Below are 21,247 nucleotides of genomic sequence, written 5' to 3' on the forward strand. Positions count from 1 at the left end.
TCATCCACCTCAAATGCTCTCTCAATCCTGTGCCTGTCTGCGTACATCTTTTGCTGATTCTGGGCCTGCTGTAAATTCTCCCTGAGAGATCTCATGACATCCTGGTTCTCCTGTAACCAATCCTGAGCCAAAGGAACTCTACTATCACTAACTGCCAAATCAGTGAAAGATAATGCCTCATATCCATAGAGAGCTCTGAAAGGCGTCATGCCAATGGACATATGGTGAGTGGTATTATAACAATACTCACCCAAATACAACCAACGTACCCATGCTTTTTGTTGCCCTGACACATAGTTACGCAAATATCCCTCAACCCACTTGTTGACTATCTCAGTCTGTCCATCAGTTTGAGGGTGGTAACTAGTACTAGGTGTCAACTCAGTGCCTGTAAGCTTGAAAAGTTCTTGCCAAAAGGAACTCATGAACCTGCTGTCCCTGTCACTCACAATGGTCTTGGGAAGACCATGGAGTCTAAATACCTCCCTGAAAAATAACTCAGCCACTTGTGATGCTGTGAAATCCAGTGCAATGGGAAAGAAGTGGGCATACTTTGTTAGCCTATCCACAACAACATAAATACAATCTTTCCCCTGAACCCGAGGAAGACTTGTAATGAAATCCATTGAGATCCCTGTCCACTTCTGTTCCGGTATAGGTAAGGGTTGCAACAACCCCGCTGGGTAGGTATGCTCCGACTTGTTCTGCTGACAAGTCATACACTCACGGACATGGCGTAAAACATCATCTTTGAGACCCTTCCAAGAGAATCTCTCACGAACCGCCCTGTAAGTCTTACCATATCCTGGATGTCCTGCTGTAGGAGTATCATGGAGAGCATGTAAAATTTGTTCCTTCAACTGAGAACTCGGAACAAGATAAACCCTACCCTTGTAGTAGATAATATCATCTACCACACTATATCTGTCATCCACTATCAAACCATCCATGATCTCACAAGCATGCTGATCCTTGGAATACTCAACTAAGAGTTGAGCCTTCCAATCTGCTGAAATCTCGCTCAATGAGCAAAGGGCAGCTAATGAAGGTTTCCTAGAGAGTGCATCAGCCACAGTATTATTCTTCCCCTTTATGAATTCGATATCGAAGTCATAAGCCTGAATTTTGCTAATCCATTTTTGTTGTCTATCATTAAGCTCTGTTTGATTTAGGAAGTATTTCAGACTGTTGTGATCAGTTCTTACCACAAATTTGCTGCCAACAAGATACTGTCTGAATTTGGCTAACGCATGCATGATAGCCAACATTTCCTTGTCGTAGGTAGAGTACAACCTCTCATTAGTTTGCAACTTTCTGCTCTCATAGGCAATGGGATGTTTGTTTTGCATCAACACGGCTCCTATACCAAATCCTGAGGCATCACACTCTAGAACAAAGGGCTGCGAGAAATCAGGTAGTGCCAAGACAGGACAAGTGCTCATCACCTCCTTGAGTCTATCAAAGACCCCCTGCGCTTGTTCTGTCCATCTAAAGGCCCCCTTTTTTGTAAGATCTGTCAAAGGTGCTGCCAACTGAGAGAACCCCTTCACAAATCTCCTATAATAAGCACACAATCCAAGGAATCCACGTAACTCCGTAATGTTCTGAGGGACGGGCCAATTCTGAACTGCCTGAATCTTCTCCTCATGCACCTTCACTCCATCAGCACTGATCACATGTCCCAAATATAACACCTCCCTCAATCCAAACTCACATTTGGAAAGCTTAGCAAATAGAGACTGATCCTCCATTATGCCAAGTACCTCCTCAAGATGTCTGAGATGATCCTCCCAAGTACAACTGTAAATCAATATATCATCAAAGAACACTAGAACCGACTTCCTCAGCTGCTTGTTGAAGATATGGTTCATACAGGACTGGAAAGTAGCTGGTGCATTGGTAAGGCCAAAAGGCATTACCAGGAACTCATAATGCCCATAGTGACAACGGAAAGCAGTCTTTTGTACATCCTCAGCGCGTACACGAATCTGATGGTAGCCTGAACGAAGATCAATCTTAGAGAAATAGACAGCCCCATGTAACTCATCCAACAACTCATCTATGCGCGGAATAGGATATCTGTTTTTTATTGTCTTCTTGTTCAAGGCTCTGTAATCAATACACATCCGTAGAGTCCCATCCTTCTTCTTAACCAACACTACGGAAGAAGCAAACGGGCTAGAACTCGGCCGAATGAAACCCATATCTAATAGTTCATGAATTGTCTTCTCAATTTCATCCTTATAAGCTCTAGGATGACGATATGGGGTAGTAATCACTGGCTTTGCTCCCCCCTCCAACTCTATACCATGCTCAAAACCTCTATCTGGTGGCACTCCAGGAGGTATATCACCAAATACTCTACCATGACGATCCATCACTGACTGAATGTCCACATGAAACACACGGCCATCCTGGGGTGTGGGTGTTTTGGACTTAACCAAACAATGCGTAGCCCAGAGTACATCATTATGCCTGAGGATAGTCTCCATCCTGCGAGAAGTCACTTCCCTAGGTCCACCATCTGAAGCTGCCCTCAAAATCACTTTCTTCCCTCCAGACAGAAACTCCAACTGCATACGGTGGTGATCAATAATGTAACGCCCAATACCCTGTAACCACTGCATGCCCAAAACCACATCATAATCCTCTATAGGAAGCACATAAAAATCATCAGTCAAAGTATAATTCCCCATCTGAATACTAAGCTGTGGAATCCGTTTGGTGCAACCCAAAACTGCACCATCTGCCACCTTCACTCCAAAACCACCAAACTCCTCATACTGCAAGCCACGCCTCTCAACTAATTTCTGATCAATAAAGTTATGCGTAGCACCTGTGTCTACCAAGCTGGTGACCCGCTTACCCTTAAGTGTACCTTTCAACCGGAAGGCATGAAACTTAGGATAACTGGAGAGAGTAGCCATAGCTACTTTGGCTGACGCCAACGGCTCAGGGATGTCTAGCTCCAACTGTGTCTGAACCTGCTCAACATCCTCTGTATCATCCTCAATATCAGTATCAAGAACCTCCTCATCTCCTAACTCAGAAGTCACCTCAATCAAATGAACCTTTCCTTTACCCATGCAACGGTGTCCTGGTTCCCAAGGTTCCTTGCAGGAAAAACATAACTTTTTCCTCCTCAATTCATTCCTCGTTTCCTGATTCATCCAAGGGGTTTTCGCTGAAGTCCCTTCTTTGTTCTGGGACGTATTGGCCTTCTGTGCAGGCCGTGAATCTCTAAATGGTTTCTTATCTGCCTGATAAGAAGTGGGAACAATATCTAGTCTCAATGTCACCTCAATAGCCTCCTTAAGAGTTGCTGGTTGGAAAGCACGCACTAGTCCCTTTAGCCTATCCTGCAAGCCCTCAATGAACAACATCACACTACGTCTCTGGGGCATATCCGGTACCATCACTGCAATACGTTGGAACTCATTAATATAGGCTTCTGCATGACCGGTTTGTCTAAGGTGAGCCAACTCCCTGTAATAAAGTTCTGTATCCTTACGGTCAAACCGTGCAATGAGACGCTCAGTGAACTCAGTATAGGAGTGAACTAAGGTGTGATCCTGGGTGACCAATCCATGGTGCCACCAATCATAGGCAATCCCCTCTAAATGCAATACAGCAAACTGAATAGCCTCACGCTCAGGCATGGGCCTCAATGAAAGATATATGTCCAGCTTGTGGACCCACGCCCGTGCGCTAGTGTCTCCTGTGCCATTATATGGGGCCAATGTAATCTTCCCAGTAGCTCTATTCAAATCATAATTCTGCTGCTGCTGGTGTGGTCTATTACCACGATCTCCCCTGAACCTGGTTGTATCTCTACGCTGTGCACAATACTGGGGAAGAGGGAAAACGTCCCTAACCTCAGGGGGTAGAGCTCTCCACTCAGCTGTGGCTGCTAAAACTGACTCCTGGAACCCAACCTCCGGTGGTTCCACTTGTGCTGGTTGTTCACCTGGTATGAACTGAGGAAGCAATGGCCTATTCGTAGTAGGTGTACGATGGCGGTGCCTCCTGCTGGAATGATGGGAACTCCCAACTGAAGATTGGGACTGATGGCTGCGGTGACTACCAGCCACTGAAGGTGACCTACCACGCCTACCTCTGTGTCCATCCATATCCAAACGATCCAAGGTATCTTGTAACCTATCTAATGCCTGGGCGATCCTGGGCTGAGTAGTGATAAGAGTCCTCATCATCTCTCCCTCTTCCTCATCCTGATTTCTTCTGCCGCCCACCTGTTCCTCAGCCATGACTGGATCCTGTTCTATCCCAAACTCACGCTCGTACTGAGCTCTTCTGCGTGTGTAATACCTATTTATATCCGCTCTACCCGAATGCATAGAAATAAAATCTGATTAACCCCACAGGCTGGCAGAATACATAGCTCTGATACCACTGAAAGATCCCGGATAGATCTTTGCTGTTAACCAGGCAGATTTGTCTGAATTACAAAGCCAAACAATGAATCCAATGTATTTCCCAAGCTCTCATACAAATTCGAAGTCAAACTGGAAGATGAAGAATGTTCTCCAACCCCACATACACTGGAAGTGAATACAAGCAATACCCTATACACCACGTGGTGTATTTGCTGCAAATGGCATTCCTCCAGCTGCAATGAACCACGTCTCCACTGGAAAGATGGTAGGCTATGCTGAAACCCTACTGAGAATTGATGCCTCTGTCCTTAATCACCACGCACAATGCCTTATAAGTCCGGTGCCAAAGATTGCTGAGGGCTACGTCCCAGCCAATCCTAATCCTGGGGTTTGCGTCCCAGTCTAGAAATCGCTCTCCAGAGCAAATTCATACAAGTTGTCAAATATGCAAAAGATCCTCATAGAACGAAGCTCCTATCCCCTTATAACCCCTCTCAATTGCAAATCGAACCCTAATTGTCTCCAAGTGGCGTGGTCTAGTGGAAATGTTATAATTTCTTATTTTAAAGTGGTCATGTTACTAGAAAATGACCTTTTTCCCCATAGACAGAAATCCGCTCGCTGAATTGCCCTGAGACCAAAGAGAAAGATTTAAAGAATTTCAAGATCTTTCCAACGAGCTATCACACAATAGGATGCGCATCCAGATGAGGCCAAAAATCCCCTTATTACTCCAAAATGGCTAACAACTTAGCCTTATTTAATTATTAAACGCTAACTTAGGAAATATTAAAAATATAACCCAAATAGCCACAAAATGCCCAACTGACATTACAAACCCTAAAATCATCCTGTCACCTGTCTGTGACTGAAGTCGGAAATCAAGGATTCACTGGTAGTCTCATCCCTAAAATCTAGGGATGCTCCTAAAATTTAGGAAACAAGCCCAATCTCTCTGAAATTGAACCCAAAGAGGCATCTCATGGAGACCTAACCTTGGGCATGATCAAACCTCCTAAAAAGTAGGAACTGCCTCCTAAAAACAAGGAATGTCTCCCAACTAATCAATAACTGCTAGAACACCAAGTCTCCAACACTGAATAACCAAACCGGGTCTCTGTCCAACCCTGTCAGCCTACAAGACCCCATAATAAGTTGACTCACATGTCTCTGCTAGACTGAGCTAGAGTGGGGACATGACAATGATCAAATGGCTGATCATATATCGATCATCATCTTCCAAGTATAAATCTGTGATTGTGCATGATCTAAATCCTGCCGATAGTGTGTATCGACTACTTTCATCAATTTACCATAATTGATAATGTGTATCGATTTACCATAATCGATAATGTATATCGATTAATGATTCTTCATTTTAACATACCGATTGTGAATCGGTTGTGTTAAATGAATTGTTAACTATCAATTAGAATCGGTTTTGTGTTAATGGATTATCAAACTACCGATTATAAATCGGTATGATGTTTGTAATAATAAATGAATAGACATATCGGTGGAGAGACATGTCTCCACACATGTGGAGACATGTGTGGAGACATGTCTATCCATCGATGTGTCTTCTCATTCATATATATATAATCCACGAACAGATCGGTGAAAGGTATTACAGCAATCGATAAGTACATGCCTTTGAAGATCAGTCTATTCTTCACACTCAGCAATATAATCATACTTGGCGAATTAACTTACTGTATGCATTTATTATTTCCCCCTTACACTTGCAGCAACCTGCAAGATTCATAGGTTAGTAAGAGCATCATTTGTGAAACATAAAAATTAAAAGATAACTCTATTCTATCTACTAAGAAATCTAATCTACATTAATAGATTGGACGCATGGGTTCCCATAAAGGTTCAAAAGCATTGAGTTCCTCTATAAAAATTGTTTGGATTAATGTCAACTTGTAGATCTAGGGCATAAATATCCTAAAGCTACACAAGAAGTTATTATACTAATTAATTTTGCAAAAACCTTATTGTAAATTTTCCTTTGGATTACTTTGGCATGCTATGTGAATTATTATTATAACAAACCTCAACATAATTTTTAAGAGTATGAAGAGATTAAAATTCAACATTTGTATGTGAATGGGCCTTATAGATAAAGGCAGTTTTTTAGTACACTGCTAAATGGCACACCAATTTGGTGTATGAGACGTCCGTTGTAGAAGTCCATGAAGATTGTTTTTTTGTTTACCTTATATTTTGATCAACAAGGTGTACATATGCTTACCCCCTCCAGATTTGAACCTATGCCCCATCTATGTAGTACTCAAGCCTTTACCATCAAGTTCCACTCAAGTTAGATCCCATTAAGGTTGTACAATCTATGGATTATGTGTTTAAGCCATCTATCTATGAACACTTGGAACCATCAAATTATTGTTAATGGTTTGAAGTTTCCATGAATAAACAATGAAAATATACCAAGTCTAAATTGTTCTCTGGGTTCAATATTATTTAGTTGACCAAATTTATGTCAAGGCTAATTTACACGTGTACACACTCATATAAAATCATTATTTTATTATTTAGTGTTTCTAACAATGATAGGGAAAATAGGAAAATTAAACACAACCTTTTCTACAAGATTTAACATTTGTTTATATGCATATCTCCTTATTTGTTCCATATGCTAGTATTTTAACTGATGAATTGTTAAATTAAAGAGAGCTCATCATCTTTCATCATTATTAATTTATTTCTCTTACTGTTGGTTTTTTAATCACGTTTAGCAGAAAATATGTAAATTTATCGGATTTCTGTTGGTCTGACCTCTTTGAAAGTGAATTATGATATGCTATTTGCCTTTGTCCAAAAGCCAAAACAGCATTTTCTCTCTTAGATGAATTTTTTAACGAATTCACGTGGCTTCAATCTAGAAAGCTATCTTAGGTAACCAACTTAGGATTTTCGATACCTAGAAAGTTATCTTAGCTAAGAAAGGAGCTTAAAATAGTGTAAATTTCATAAAAAATGTATACACATAAACTAAACTCTATACTACAAGAAAAATATTCTTGCATTTAAATTTTATCAAACAACTTAGTATCAAGAACTTGGTTGTTGAAGGGATGGAAGTGAGAGCAAAACTATTTTTCTAGCATCATCCTTTCACTCATATAAAGCAATATGTTTGTGACAAATTCATTTTTATTCTTCAAAAAAAGTAAGAGATACAAATACATCATTAATACTTTGATTTCCTATAGACTGTAAGAACTAAGAGAACAATTACTTACGGATATCTTGCATCCCCTAGCTTGGCAGCATATTGAACCCTAAGCCGTAATCTACGCATCTCAGAGAGATTCTGCAATGGATTTGTTGACTTAAGGTTTGCTACAACACCTGTGCATTTGACATTGAACTTATGAGGGTGAGACCAATTTCCTGTAGAAAATGCTCTTGAAAGACCATTTGTGATAATGGAAGCATCAGCATAAATATCCATTGACTTCATATTCCCACGCACTGCAGAAGAAAGGAAAAATAAAACTATAAATTGTGGTTACATCTAGAAATGACCAAAATTAGTCATTTAGAAACACAAAAACCAGTGAACTATAATGCATTGGTATCACATACAAAGAGTATTCCAAATTAAGATAAATATAGATCTATATAACATACCTGAGATTTCTCTCTGAATTCCTTTGGCCAATCTATTCCGAAAATGTCTAACCAATCCGTGTAGTTCACGACCAAGCAGCTCACCTGCTAGTTCCAGCCTTTTGTTCTTGTAGTCATCTTTACATTCTACATGTCTCTGGCCAAAATAAGATGATAGAAGACGATTGACAATGTATCCTAAAAACATTGCTTTTTGTTTACATCCCAATATATGTGGAAAAAGGTATGCCTGAAGAGCCTCTTCAGCATCTTGATCTTTTGGAAATTTACAATTCTTAAGTTGGTCATTAATATAGGCCCAAACTTTTTCTTTTCTTCGAAAACATTTTAACTCTGCCTCTGCCTTATAAATTGATGACAACAATAACTCTCTTGCCTCACACTCACTGAATTCAATTCCTATCATTTGCATCATCTCAAAATCTGATTCTACACCCAGAGCATAAAACATAAGCACAACTGGAACTGTAATTGCAAAGAAATAAACAGAAATCACTTTTCTTCCTGCACACCATTTGTCATCTTTTGATGTCTCGAGGACTTTGACAATAACTTTATTCTTGTTCATGAAAAATCCACTTGTGCAAGGTGTGTAAATTGCCATCCAGATTGGACTATTTGATACCCAAAGTCGACTTGTGCACCGTTCTTCTTGTGCAATAAAGACCTGTAAAATAAAACTTTAAACTGTCAGTAATTCAACTATAAATAGCAGGATTATAATAAGTATAAAGTACTCTAAGAGGCCTATTCAAGCAACCTTCAAAATATGGAATTTCAAAAACATGATTGCCTCTTCCAGCTTAAAGATTCTTATTGAAATTTTCAGAGCCATAAAAAAGGGTGCACTAGAAGTACTCACCTTCAAATTTATGACTTAATACAGATGAATTTATTAAACTCTGAAACTAAACAAAATCCAACCTGTAATCTTCCAGCCAAACCTAGTTGCTGGATTGAGCAGTTACTTCAGTAATTACATGAATCCAGTGGTGTCGAGAAGGGTTTTACTTCTTGACTTTGAGTTCTTCTGCCGGTCTCTCTGCACAGATCTCAGTAGTTGATATTCTCCTTTGCTTCCTTTTGTACAGATTTTTCCTTTCAATTCTAGGGATTTCATGAATATTTGTCGTATCCATTTTTATTTACTTGTTATTATCTTTGTTTGTAAATAAGTTGGATGCATAAAGTTCATTATTATTAGTGTTCCATGGGGACGCGTCTCCCCCCCAGGCCCATGTCTTCCTGTCCCTGAAACTTAAGGCTTTTGTCCCCTCGTCCCCAAAATCTGTGCATGCATCTCCCCATCCCCAACGGCCGTGGAACATTGATTATTATACTTGACTTATGGACATATTTGATTATAACAAATTGATATGCACATGGTAAATGTTTAAGTCGATTATTGTTCTACTTGATTTATCCATTTTGGGCACATTCTGCTGATGCTGTTTGTAGTTGCAGGAACAGGTAATTGGAGAGCCACGCTTAGATGTGGTGATTGGCATTTGAGGAGACATAAAATGGACCATAGTACACTTGGCAAGGTTCAGCACAATAACTTCCACAAGCAGCCAACAGAAGGGTCATTTGTGTTTTGGATCAGTTTGTTTGAGAATCTTCTTGTAAGTTTAGTTAAGGTTGTGTGAAGAAAAGTATTACTGTAATTTTGGTTCACTTTATTTTCTTGTAAGTTTAGTTGGGTAAGGTTGTGTGAAGATAAGTATTACTGTTGTTTTGGTTCTTTTTTAATTGGTTTTTAGCTGGCCTGTATTCCTGCCTCTTAATATCAACAAGTTGCAGTAAGGATTATGGAGCATCACAGGGGTCACTGTGCATTGTAAGTTGAATCCCGAATAGTTAGATTACAGATTGTTCATAGAGAAAATCTTAGGAGATTACAATAAGTATGGTAAGAAAGGAAAAGGATGCATAGAATCAGAAAATTACTATAATTATAGGTGCACACTGCTGTGATGTTCCCTTTTCAACTCTAGGTATGCGACATGGTCCCTTAGCCTATTTTCTAATTCTCCATAGATTAATGGGTTGGGTTAGAAAAGCTATTTTAATAATAATTTAAATGTTCTATTGTTAAATTTTGTTAGCATTGTAAGGAAAAAATTATTTACTTTTTAAAGGCTGCCTAAATGGGGCACAATAAGGCCTTATGTAACTCTTAATTATATTTATTAATTTTGGGTAGAGTTACTAAAGTCAATTTAAAATTATTTTTTTTGGAGGAAAAAAGTTAATATTTTATTTTTCATTCCTCAAAGGTCTATAAAATGGGTTTGAGGGCTCATTTGCTGCCATCCATAAAATTATCCAAACTCTTGAATTCGGAATTTAGCCTTGTGTTTGTTTCTTGCACTAGAATGAAAATCCTATCAGCAAGGGGATTAAGTACAAAATCCCTCCTTTCCAAAAGAGAAATTCCATCATGGGATTTCTAGTGTTGCATTGTATTTTTGGATTATGCGGTTGGGTTGAAGATTCTCATTGTGTTGGTCTGATGTGATTTACAAATGCATTTATAAAATAAAAAATAAATTATTTGTGTTATTTTCCACATTTCTGCGTTGTGGGGATTTTTCAGTTTGTGGGTAAAGTTCTAGATTTATCAGAGTTATTTTAGAATGTTGTGTGAGCTTTAGATTATAGATGATTATGTTATTCATTTGATTGCACATATTTAATTGTTATCTTGTGAAGATGTTGCAGCCCCAAGCAGGACATACTAAATTATACACAAGTCGCTCCTCATAAAGTCAATATTTCATATTTAGTGGGGCTCTATCATTTCCTACATGATGACTACTCAACTCAATTGCTATACAAGTTAATAAAGTGGGCGAGTGATTTTTGGAGAGGGTCACACCTTTTTGGAAAGAAAAGTGTGTCATACTTGATGTGTTTTTATGCACAATCGAACACAAAATAAAATACCAAGGTATCTTATCCTCTCTTGAACAAAGTCTCTCAAATGCTACGCTTCGCGATCAAATGAGACAACTCCAAGGTTCTGAAATGTCAGGTCCTAACTTGCAGTTAAGCTCAATGGTTTGATGCAATAATGCTAAAATCACAAAGGGACTTACGTTGTACATGAATGCTTGAATGCTGTTGGAACTTGGGACTAACTCATCTAACAAAGAAATATCAAAAGGAAAGGGTTTAGAGAGTCTAATCTAATTCTAGGAATGTAAGATGTAGTGAATGACTTGGTGAGACTCTACTATACTTTGCTTTGACATCAATGAACAACTCCACAAAGCTAGTGCAATCTTCTAAGGTAAAGTTATAGATGTTCAAATTACTACCATCAACATCAATACCATCAAGGTAATGCATACCAATGGACGAGCAATAAATGAAGTTAAGTTCGATTCATATTCCAGTTGACCACACAAGGCAAACTTACAATCAACAAGAAGCTAGTGGTATGGATTAGACAAGTTTCACCACTAATTATCCACATAATCTTCCATTCATCTAATCAACATAAAAGCAAATGAGAATTGGAAACCATGCAGCTTGTTGAAACAACATATTTCACCATATCTTCAATGAAAAGAGCATATTCATTTACAAATCTTAACAACAATTTCTTCTTCTCCTACTCTACTCTACTCTAACTTCTAATGATCTACTAACTATCTTCTACTCTTCTACTGCTAACTATTCTATTCCCCTTTACAAATGAGAGCACTAAGCCTTATATAGACTTTTCATTACAATGAATGGCTGAAATTGATTCAAGATCAATGGCCAAGATCGAACGATAGAAACCCTAATTAGGGTTTGTTACAACCACCATTACATTGACCAATGAGAGATGAGGGTAAGTAAGATAAATAATATTTGATGTAGTGCCACATGTCACTTATTCCCTCATTGAATGAACGTTGACTTGGTACCCTTTGATTGAACAGATGCTGACTGGAATGCCACCTCAGCTTGCCTTATAGATTTGATTAACTTGTCCTTTTACCTCGAACAATTTTATCCTCATGTTTGGAAATTTTTCCCAATCTCAAAATCTTGAAATATTTCCTTCCTTGGCACTCTTTGATATTGAAATTACTTGATGTAGTTCCCGATTTCTTGAAGTGAAATCCTTTGTGCTCATGTCTTGAACTTGCTTTCCTTCACTTGTTCATCTCAGGTGAAGTTCTCTTCATGTTTGATCTAGTCCACATCTTTGCCTATGGAAATCCTTGTTTTGAAATCCTCTGCCCATCCTTGAAATGTTGATCTTCCTCATTCGAATTTGTGATGTTGTCCTTGCAACATGCTTGTCATCTTGGAGCTAATCCTTCATCATTTGTCGCTTTGAAGTGTTGAGCCCAAGTTGCATCCTCCTTCACCTCAAGCCTTGATCATCATGCTTCCCTTCCTTGTAGTAGACCTGCAAAACAAACATTGAATCAAACACCCATGTGTTAAACTTTATTTCAACCTTGGTGGGAAATCCATCCTCATATGAACAGATCAGTTCTCAAAACATCCGCATTATCCTTGTCCCTTCCCTTATTTGGTGGAATTTGATGCCTATAGGGACTACTTTGTCAATGATCTTCATTTGAATTGATTTGTCCCTTCCTTTGTAGTTTTGTCCTCAAGTGGAAATCCGACCCCCATCGGGACTCATTGTCCTTAAAAATTTTGTGTTGATCACCATTTGGAGTGGAAATTCGAGCCCCATCAGGGCACTTCAATGTTCCTCACTTTGTTCTCACAAATAATTTTCCAGAATTAACTTTGGTTCCGATTTCAAATAGTTTTTAGACCTGTAAGCTCATGAAAATCAGAAATTCAACATTAGGTAGCACAAATTGTAGAAAATACAAGAGATTTGATCAAATTCTTGAAAATTTGTCCTCAGAAAACTTGATTTTCAGACTTAAGATAAGTCTGATTGCAATAAATAAGTCTGAAGACACCCTTGTAAACTCAGAAAATGGTATGTTTGATGTAATCTCAGGTTTGATTTCTGAGTATAAAGTTTAAGGACACCCCTGGAAATGGTTGATTTAGGTGCTGGAAAGTTGTCTCAGACTTGCTTTTCTGAGTACCAAGTCTGAAGATACACTGGTATACTCAAAAAATGACTGATTTGAAGCTCAAAAAAGTATACCCAGGTCTAAATACACTCTGAAAAAGGTGTATTAAGGCCTGATTTTCTGATTTTCAAGTCTGAAAACACCTTCCAAGGTCTGAAAATGGCCTCCAAAAGTTTGAAGACACTTTGAAAATGATGGATATCAGTGGTTGGAAGTGGTCACATCCATGTCACACACTTGCACTTAAGTTGCTCTATCTCTCCCAGTTCAAAAATGGCCACGCCTGGGCACAACTATCGGGCTGGAAATGTTGTTTCAGTCTGAAGAAAATGCTGGGGATGTAGTTTCAGACTTGCACCAACAATGGTGTCTTCACATTAATGTCCTTAATCCTAAAAAATGGTGTCCAAACAAAATTGCCCTTGTGCAATGATAGCTGGAAAGGAAATTTCAGATCTGGAAATGCAACGTCCAAGGATAATGTCACAAATGTGCCTAGCTATGGCATCAAGCTCAGATTTGGATGAAGTCGCAGCTCTCCCACAGTGGCACCAAACATGAAGTTCCTCCAACTCGCCAAAAATTGTGGCTCAACCAGCCACACTAAAATCACTGTTACTCCCCCCTAATGGTGGCGCTAGGCATGATTGGGCGAAATCGCCCTCCTCAATCTGCAACTCTCCTTCAACAATGGTGTCCAAAAGACACTTAGACAAAAATCACCCAATTGGAATCTTCAATCTCCCTCCAGTCAGCGTCTTCAATTAGTCACATCAAGGCAAAATAATAATATTATATTGCTGGTTGGGCTTACTTATTCATGTTTTCACCTTGATATTTCACCACACAAGCAATGTGGGATGAAAACTTGCCTTTTATACAACCTGGGGGAAAAACGATTTGCCTTGGGATAATCCATTTTGTCATTAAATATTTGTTGTTGATCATTAAATGATTTGTAACAAGGTAAAAACAATTAAATGAAGGCACACCTTGCATTTAAAATCTTTCGCTTTCATTAAATTTGAGCCAACTGGGGAAAATCGATTCATATTGGGACAATAATTTTCATTAAATTTCACCACAACTCATCACAGGAGGCACTTGGGGAAAAACAACCCCTATTTGGACACAATAAATTCACCCATTCATTTCATTCACCTTGTCCCAAAATTCCACCTTGGGGAAAATCGACCCTCATTAGGACACTTAGAATTCATAGTTTTACTTGCATTGTCCGGAAAAAGTCATCTTGGGGAAAAACGTGGGTCATTTGGACTCCAAAATCATGTTCATTTCGTCACTTTTGTCCACACATCTCATTTTGGGGAAATTCGATCCCCTTCTACACACAAGAATTCCATTTATTTCACTAACTTTGTCCATAAATTGGCATTGGGAAAAACAACCCCTATCTGGATGTAATGTCCCCTTATTTTATAGCTTATGCACTAGGGACATTTATCTTGCAAAGATCAATTTCAAGAGACTTTTTCCCCAAAAGTCTCGAATAATGCTTAATTAAATATATGCAAGGTGATCTTGATTAATATATACAAGTTTGTTTTGCAACTTATAAGATGCCTTGATACTGCAGTCCTTGGTCTAAATTGAAGGAATACGCAATGGCATATCCAATTCACAGAATTGAAGAGAGAATGCTTCTCTATCTGATGTGTGACTATGTAACGTATGCTTTGAATCTCTTTCCTTGGGTTATAGCAATAATGTTAGTTAAGCTGTGTCTGGTTTGGCAACGGACTCATGCTGATAACTTTCCCCTTCGCCTATGTTGAAGAAAGATGAATTTCTATCTTTGATCTATGCCTGAGAAATATGCAGTGCCTAGTGTTATAACTGATGTGGAATTTGTAACATGCAATATTTTATGCCAAAGGTAGTAATGCTCGATTGGGCAGATCTAAATAGGACACAATTGACAGACAAAAGTAGTATTCGATGATCTTTAGAGAATGGTTTTGATACCCATTATATATCTTGCAAACGTGAAAAGTAACATCCTTTGGATGTGAAGAGGCACCTCCCTTACTTAATTGTGTCCTTTGATGAACAGGGCTTAGTGTCTTAATCGTATTGTTCCATTATATATGCAGATCGGTTGTTGTGTAAATCATATCTCTTAATAATTGTTTGTTATCTCTTAATCGTTGTCATCCATAATTATTGTCAAGCCGTCTCACCCTCAAATCAATACAGATTGGTTTATGATGCTAATCGAACCTTTCCAATTTAGTAATTATTTGTTATTTATTTGACTAATTGCTGAGTGATTAATCTGCTACTTCTATTGTGGTGAGGATATATTAATTCTATATCATCGAGTATGATAATGATCGGTGCATATAGGGATTCCTTGTGCCTGGATGAATATCGGTTATGAGATGTTTACGTTGCATATAAGGGTTGTCTTCTTTGTAATTTCGTCTCTTCTTAGAGACTTCACGAAAATGAAGAATGGTGTCAATTCAGTCATGTGTTGACAAGGGTGGGGACATCACACTGGACAAGGACTTTTGTCGACACAAAACTTCGTTACACTTCACTTTTCATCCTTGTGGAAATCCACACTTCATTGGGACAAATTCCAACACTTAGTCAAATTTTAGTTTTCCAGTGGAAAAACGTGGTCCATCAAGACTCAGTTCAGGACTCCTGGGGAAAAACGCCCTTCATCGGGACACATTGTGGGGAAAATCACGCTCCATCAGGACAAAGTCCTAAAACTCAAGGAAATGATGTCCTCCATCAAGACTACTCATTTTTGGACCTTAATTTCATGTTTTCCATCAGGACTTTGATAATTTTCACACCAAAAAATGTCCAGACTTGTCAAATTTCATCGTTATGTATCGGGACATTCATCATTTTGACTGGATTTGAGTGGGGAAAATAGGAGTCCATCAGGACTTTGTGCACATTTGACTTATTTTACCTCCTAGGAGTGGAAAAACGATTCCTATAGGGACTTTTAACACTTGCACACAAAAATCACATCATTTTGCAACATTTAAAACACATTATGCTCACATTTAAAGGCAAAATTGAAACTCAACACTTAGCTAGAATAAATCAAAACTCTAAGGCACCCTGACACTTAAGATTATTTTAACGTCTTTTGCATTCTGACATGATGAAATAACCCCCTTAGTTTTTTCCATTTTTGAACACAACACTAGCACCCATTAGCATTAGCAATAAGCAAAGTATACCATCTCGACCACTTGTGTAGTGGGAGAGTAAGATATAACATGGAAAGAGCACTACATTTGGCAGTATGACCAGCCACTTCCACTTATTTAGTGGGGATTACAAAGATTAATTGAAGGCTTATTGAAAGCAAGACTTGGCAATGTAACCAACCACTTTCGCTTCTCAGCAGGCAAAACAAAAACTAAACTCAACCACTTATTCAGCACGAGTGCTATCAACAAATGCTGGAAAGTAATGGAATAAGAAATTGGCGGTGAACCAGCCACTTCCACTTGTTTAGTGGGTAACAATATTAGCTTCAAAATCTGAAAATTAAAGAATGTTGTTTAGTACTACTAAATCAGCAAATTACAATAAGGTTAACATTGAAGCATAATGAGAAAACGCTTCTACTATGATTCAAGAAGTTAGAGAAACAAATCCAAAGTCAATGCTAATAAATTATGATGATAAACAGGAGTTTAGAACAGCGATACCCAATCTAATATGCAACAGCTGCAAACTGATTTTTTCAACCAGCAATCCAAAAAAGCTTCAAATGAAATCATATCTCCCTCGATTCTTCTCCAAAATAACTCAAACTGAAAGCAAAGACACCATAAAGGCTCGATGTCCAACCTCCATCCAATCCCAAGTTCCAACCAGCAACTATGGAGATGGCATGAATCCCAATGCAACCTAGACAAGATGGTACATCGAGATAAAAGGTACGACCAGAACCAAAAATAAATGTCCTCATCAAAAATCATGAAACCTTGGTCATAGGAGTGTCTAGTTCTTTGGAAAAGAATGAGCCAATACCCACAAAAATCGGACCAAACCTCTAGACAATATGAATACAAACTTGAATCAATGACTAGGGTTTTTACACTCCAAAAACAAACACCACTCACTCACCAACCAGAAAACATCTAATCCACTCAAAACTGAAATCTCCATTGGAATACCCTAGCAACCTCTGGATGAAGCTACACCACAATTAGCTAGGAGTTATCTTTCAAACTCGAAACTGGAAGAAGCTAGGAGGCACACAACCCCAAAGCAAGAGTCTTTGAAAATATTTCAGCAGCACTTCGTTATCAAAATAATAGCATACCCGAATGAGCCTCTCAAACTTGCTTTTATAGCTTTTCTCAAGGAATCAACCCTCTTCTCCAAGTCATGTGGGATTAAAAGTTTTACTTTATTTTATTTCCCTTTTCATGTGCACCAATAACTTAATAAAAATTATTAATAATTCCCAACTTGGAGGGCCACATGAGAACATCTTTTAAAAACATCTTAAAGTCATTGAGCCTAGGCGTGGGGGTCAAAAGGCAAGTTGGAATTATAAAATCATTTTAGTTATTGCCTTCCAAAAATGGACTCCAAGAGAACCAAATGAGCCACACCTCAAATCGGATTGCCAGAAATAGAAACCAAGTGTTGTGTTGTACTGCTAAAAATAGTGACTCCAAACACCTTTTAAGCACAATCTAGGGAGCTGTCAAAATTTACTAAAAATAGTAAGTTCAAAAATCTCCTCTGATGGAGATGCATGTCATACCACTCTGAAGCTCTCGAGAAACCCAAACAAACCCAGAAGGCAAACTTCCAAACTCCTGCAAACACCCCTCTAAAATCCATCCAGAAAGAAATCTCCTCTGATGGAAATACATGTCATACCACTCTGAACCTCTAGACAAACCCAAAAAAACCTAGGTGGCAAACTTTCAAACTCCTACAAACACCCTTCTGAAATCCACACGGAAGATGGAAACCCTAATTTAGTCTTGTTGTGCATATCACACACCCATCCCCGTCATTGACAGGGGGCCCCGTCTCTGGGTTCTTCGCGTGGGAGATAGTCCAAGTCAAGTGCCGGTGAGGCCAATTTCGGCCTCTACGGCCATTCTGCAAGCATCGAATCCAAATATCTATTTCGCCCAAATAACTCCGTTTACCCGAAAATCCCAAACTCGTGAAAAGGCCTTTAAGGCCAAAAGCACTCCAGCATACAAAATCGGCTTGGTAGCCCAAAGGCGAGATCAAGTTTCAAAACGGCCCTCCAGGCTGAAATTTACAAAACAACTCAAGGAGCCGAAAAACTTCAAAATCTCGCCAAAATAACCTTTCGCTCCGACTTTCAAAATGGCTCAGAGAGCCGAAAATGGGAAAGGGTGAAAAGCGTTTAACATGGAAACTTTTCAAAGCCCCTTTTGACCCGAAAATTGTATAAGTGAAAAGCGTAAAACTTAAAGAGCTTTTTCAAAACTCTCCTTAGCCAAAAGAATCGCGTGATGTAAAACGCTAAATTCATAAGCTTTGCAAACTAGCCAAAAACCCTGAAAATGCTAAAAGTGGAAAGGCGTTAAGTTTTAAAGTTTGCAAATAATCATTTTAGCCAAAAAATGGGCAAACATCATAAAATCGCGAAATACGGAAGAGAGTCACTTTTATAAATCACTTTATAAGTTTTCATTTTATGCCTCTACCCCGAAAATCGCCAAGCAAGTGAAAATCGCGAAGTTTGCAAAAGGTGGCTTCACCCCGAAATTGGGTGGAAAGGCGTTTTAACATTTACATTTTGTCTTTCCAGGTCGAAAATGACCAAATCACCAAGTTCGCGCATTTAAGGAAGCCGAGGATTCATGAAATCAAAGCAAATAACCAAGCAAGTAAAATCTTAAGATAATGTTCATTTGCACGAAAACCTAAGGTTTCCAAACTTGCAAAATAGTCAAACAACCCGAAAACAATAGAGGAAGAGTCATTCCAAGTCAAAATCGGCTTATAAGGCCAAAATGAGAATTCGAAATCTTGCAAAAGGCCCCTACGACCCGAAAATTGAGTGGGCAAACATCGTGATTTTGAATAAAACTTGAATTTCACCTGTTGAATCCAAACTTTGCCAGGTAAAAGGAGAAAATATTTTAAATGAGTTTGCAATTTGGCTAAAGAGTCGAGTTTTGCCAAGGGGTCAACCAAGTGAGAACTCGTGCATTTTAATCCTAAAGCCCTAATGAATTCAAAAGAGGTGGCCTTAACTCGAACCCGAATCTCTCAACTTGCCTAAAGGTCCTGAATTCCCGAAGGAGAAAGCGAAAACATTCAAAAGATACATCTCACAAAGAGCTTCTCGAGCTAGACATCGTTAAAATTTAATATTTGTTAAATTAATTTTAATTTTTCAAACTGATTTATTAAGTGAGATTGATTGTTTGCAGGTCGCAGGACGTCATCAGAAGGAATTAGGAGAAAGCCTGAAATGACAAAGCCAGGCACTAAATGCTGAAGAAGAAGATGCAGGAATGCACTGCAGGAGCGCGAGAGCAATCGAGCATTGGGAAGCGTGCCACTGAACAAAGTTGAAATCCACCACTAGGACCAAAGACCAAAGAACACTCCGAATGCGGCAAGTCTATGCATTCTCGAGAAATACACAGCTGGATTTAATTCTAGAAGTTCAGTTTCTGAAAACTGAAACTGTTTTATTGTAAAACTACCTGTGGGCCCCACTCAAATATTTTGAAACAAAGGGGAAACAGGTCAGTTGTAGATAGTTATGTCCAACTACCGGATAGACTCAAATTAATGCCAAACAATTGTGGGTAGTTGGGATGGTGGTTGGAGGATGACTAAGAGTTTAATGGGCATGGGTTAGGGCTGCCAGCTTCTGGAAGGCAGGTCAGGACACTTGGATGCAATCCATCCTAGCTTCTGATTCATATTGTAAAATCTATGAAAGGCAGAGGCCTTTCTTTTGTAAAGGGTTAGACAATTAGAAGGTTAGATTGTTAGAGAGTTAGATTTTAGAAGTTAGAATAGGTTAAATCTTAGTAGTAGCATAGAGATGCTGCAAAATTGTTGTAATAGGCAGCTGAAATCAATATATAGACATTGATTTGGTGTTTATTGTCTTTGTTTTCATCTTGTTGCATGGTTTCTTTCAGGATTTTAGATAGATCTTTCTGTTTTGGGTGTGCAGGTATTTGATAGATTCAGGCTCATACCATTGAGGATATACTGATTGTGTATCCTTTTGTATGGTTAACCCGAGCCTTTGAATTGTGCTTAGTTCAATTGCAGGTGTCCGTCTAGGCTGCGCCAGAATTGAGTGCTTAGCCGTGCATTTGCAGTCTGAAAATCTTCCAAGTCCCCTTGAAGATTGCATCGTTCCTGCAAGGTTGTGAGCCATTCTGGCCAAGCAGGGATTGGTAATGTTGAATCCGTCTACCTGCATACCAATCTTGTTAGTTTTAGATCTCCTATCCCTTCCCTTTTAATTCTATTTTGCAGTTCGAGAATCGCAGCAGACCAGCTAGTTGCAAAATCGTAAGTCCCCTTGTGTTCCCAACAAATCACATCAACCACTAAGCTATCCTGCAGTCAAGACTTGACAACTGAAACATTGAGGTCATCCCCATTGATCAAATAAACACAGCATTAGGGATTTCCTTATCTCAAGAGAGGATAGGATTCTTAGCATTTCTATTCTGCGTTGGCCGGATGAAGTCGTAGCAATGCGATTTTAGACACGTCAACAAGTCTTTGATTGGCCTATGGGTTTCCAGAATAGGCTAATGATCCATCTAACAGTCTCAAGCTGAGAAGGGGACATTACACATGACACCCTCTCATAAGCAAAGGCTAAAACTAGGAGACTACTACTAAACTAAGACAACCTAAGCGAAACATCTACCCTAAAAAGTGAAAAAGTGGGGGTCCCCATTTGCAATGGGGCGATGTGTGAAAACACCACAACAATACTATGCCAAAAGAGAGTTGTACCATGTTATGACTTCTCATTTTACGGTTTAAATTGTATTAACATCTTTACCAAATTTTGTACAATATTTTAAAACCGTACAGAAACAAGTAAGGTCAGCAAATCGAAATTTCAGTTGTAGATTTATTATT

At 38.8% G+C, this 21,247-nt stretch overlaps 1 protein-coding gene across 2 annotated transcripts in view; it reads right to left on the reverse strand.

Annotated features, from left to right (window-relative positions):
* The window catches only part of LOC131032472 (DNA-directed RNA polymerases IV and V subunit 2), a 209,916-nt gene that overhangs the window by 114,136 nt on the left and 74,533 nt on the right, over window positions 1-21,247 (reverse strand). For both annotated transcript variants that reach the window (XM_057963450.2, XM_057963451.2), the window contains exons 4-5: window positions 8,052-8,718; window positions 7,661-7,892 (exon numbers count right to left, since the gene is read on the reverse strand). In XM_057963450.2, coding sequence (XP_057819433.1) covers window positions 7,661-7,892; window positions 8,052-8,718 — 899 coding nt within the window. The remainder of the gene's footprint in view (window positions 1-7,660; window positions 7,893-8,051; window positions 8,719-21,247) is intronic.

Source organism: Cryptomeria japonica, chromosome 3 (assembly GCF_030272615.1).
Source record: "Cryptomeria japonica chromosome 3, Sugi_1.0, whole genome shotgun sequence".
NCBI lineage: Eukaryota > Viridiplantae > Streptophyta > Pinopsida > Cupressales > Cupressaceae > Cryptomeria > Cryptomeria japonica.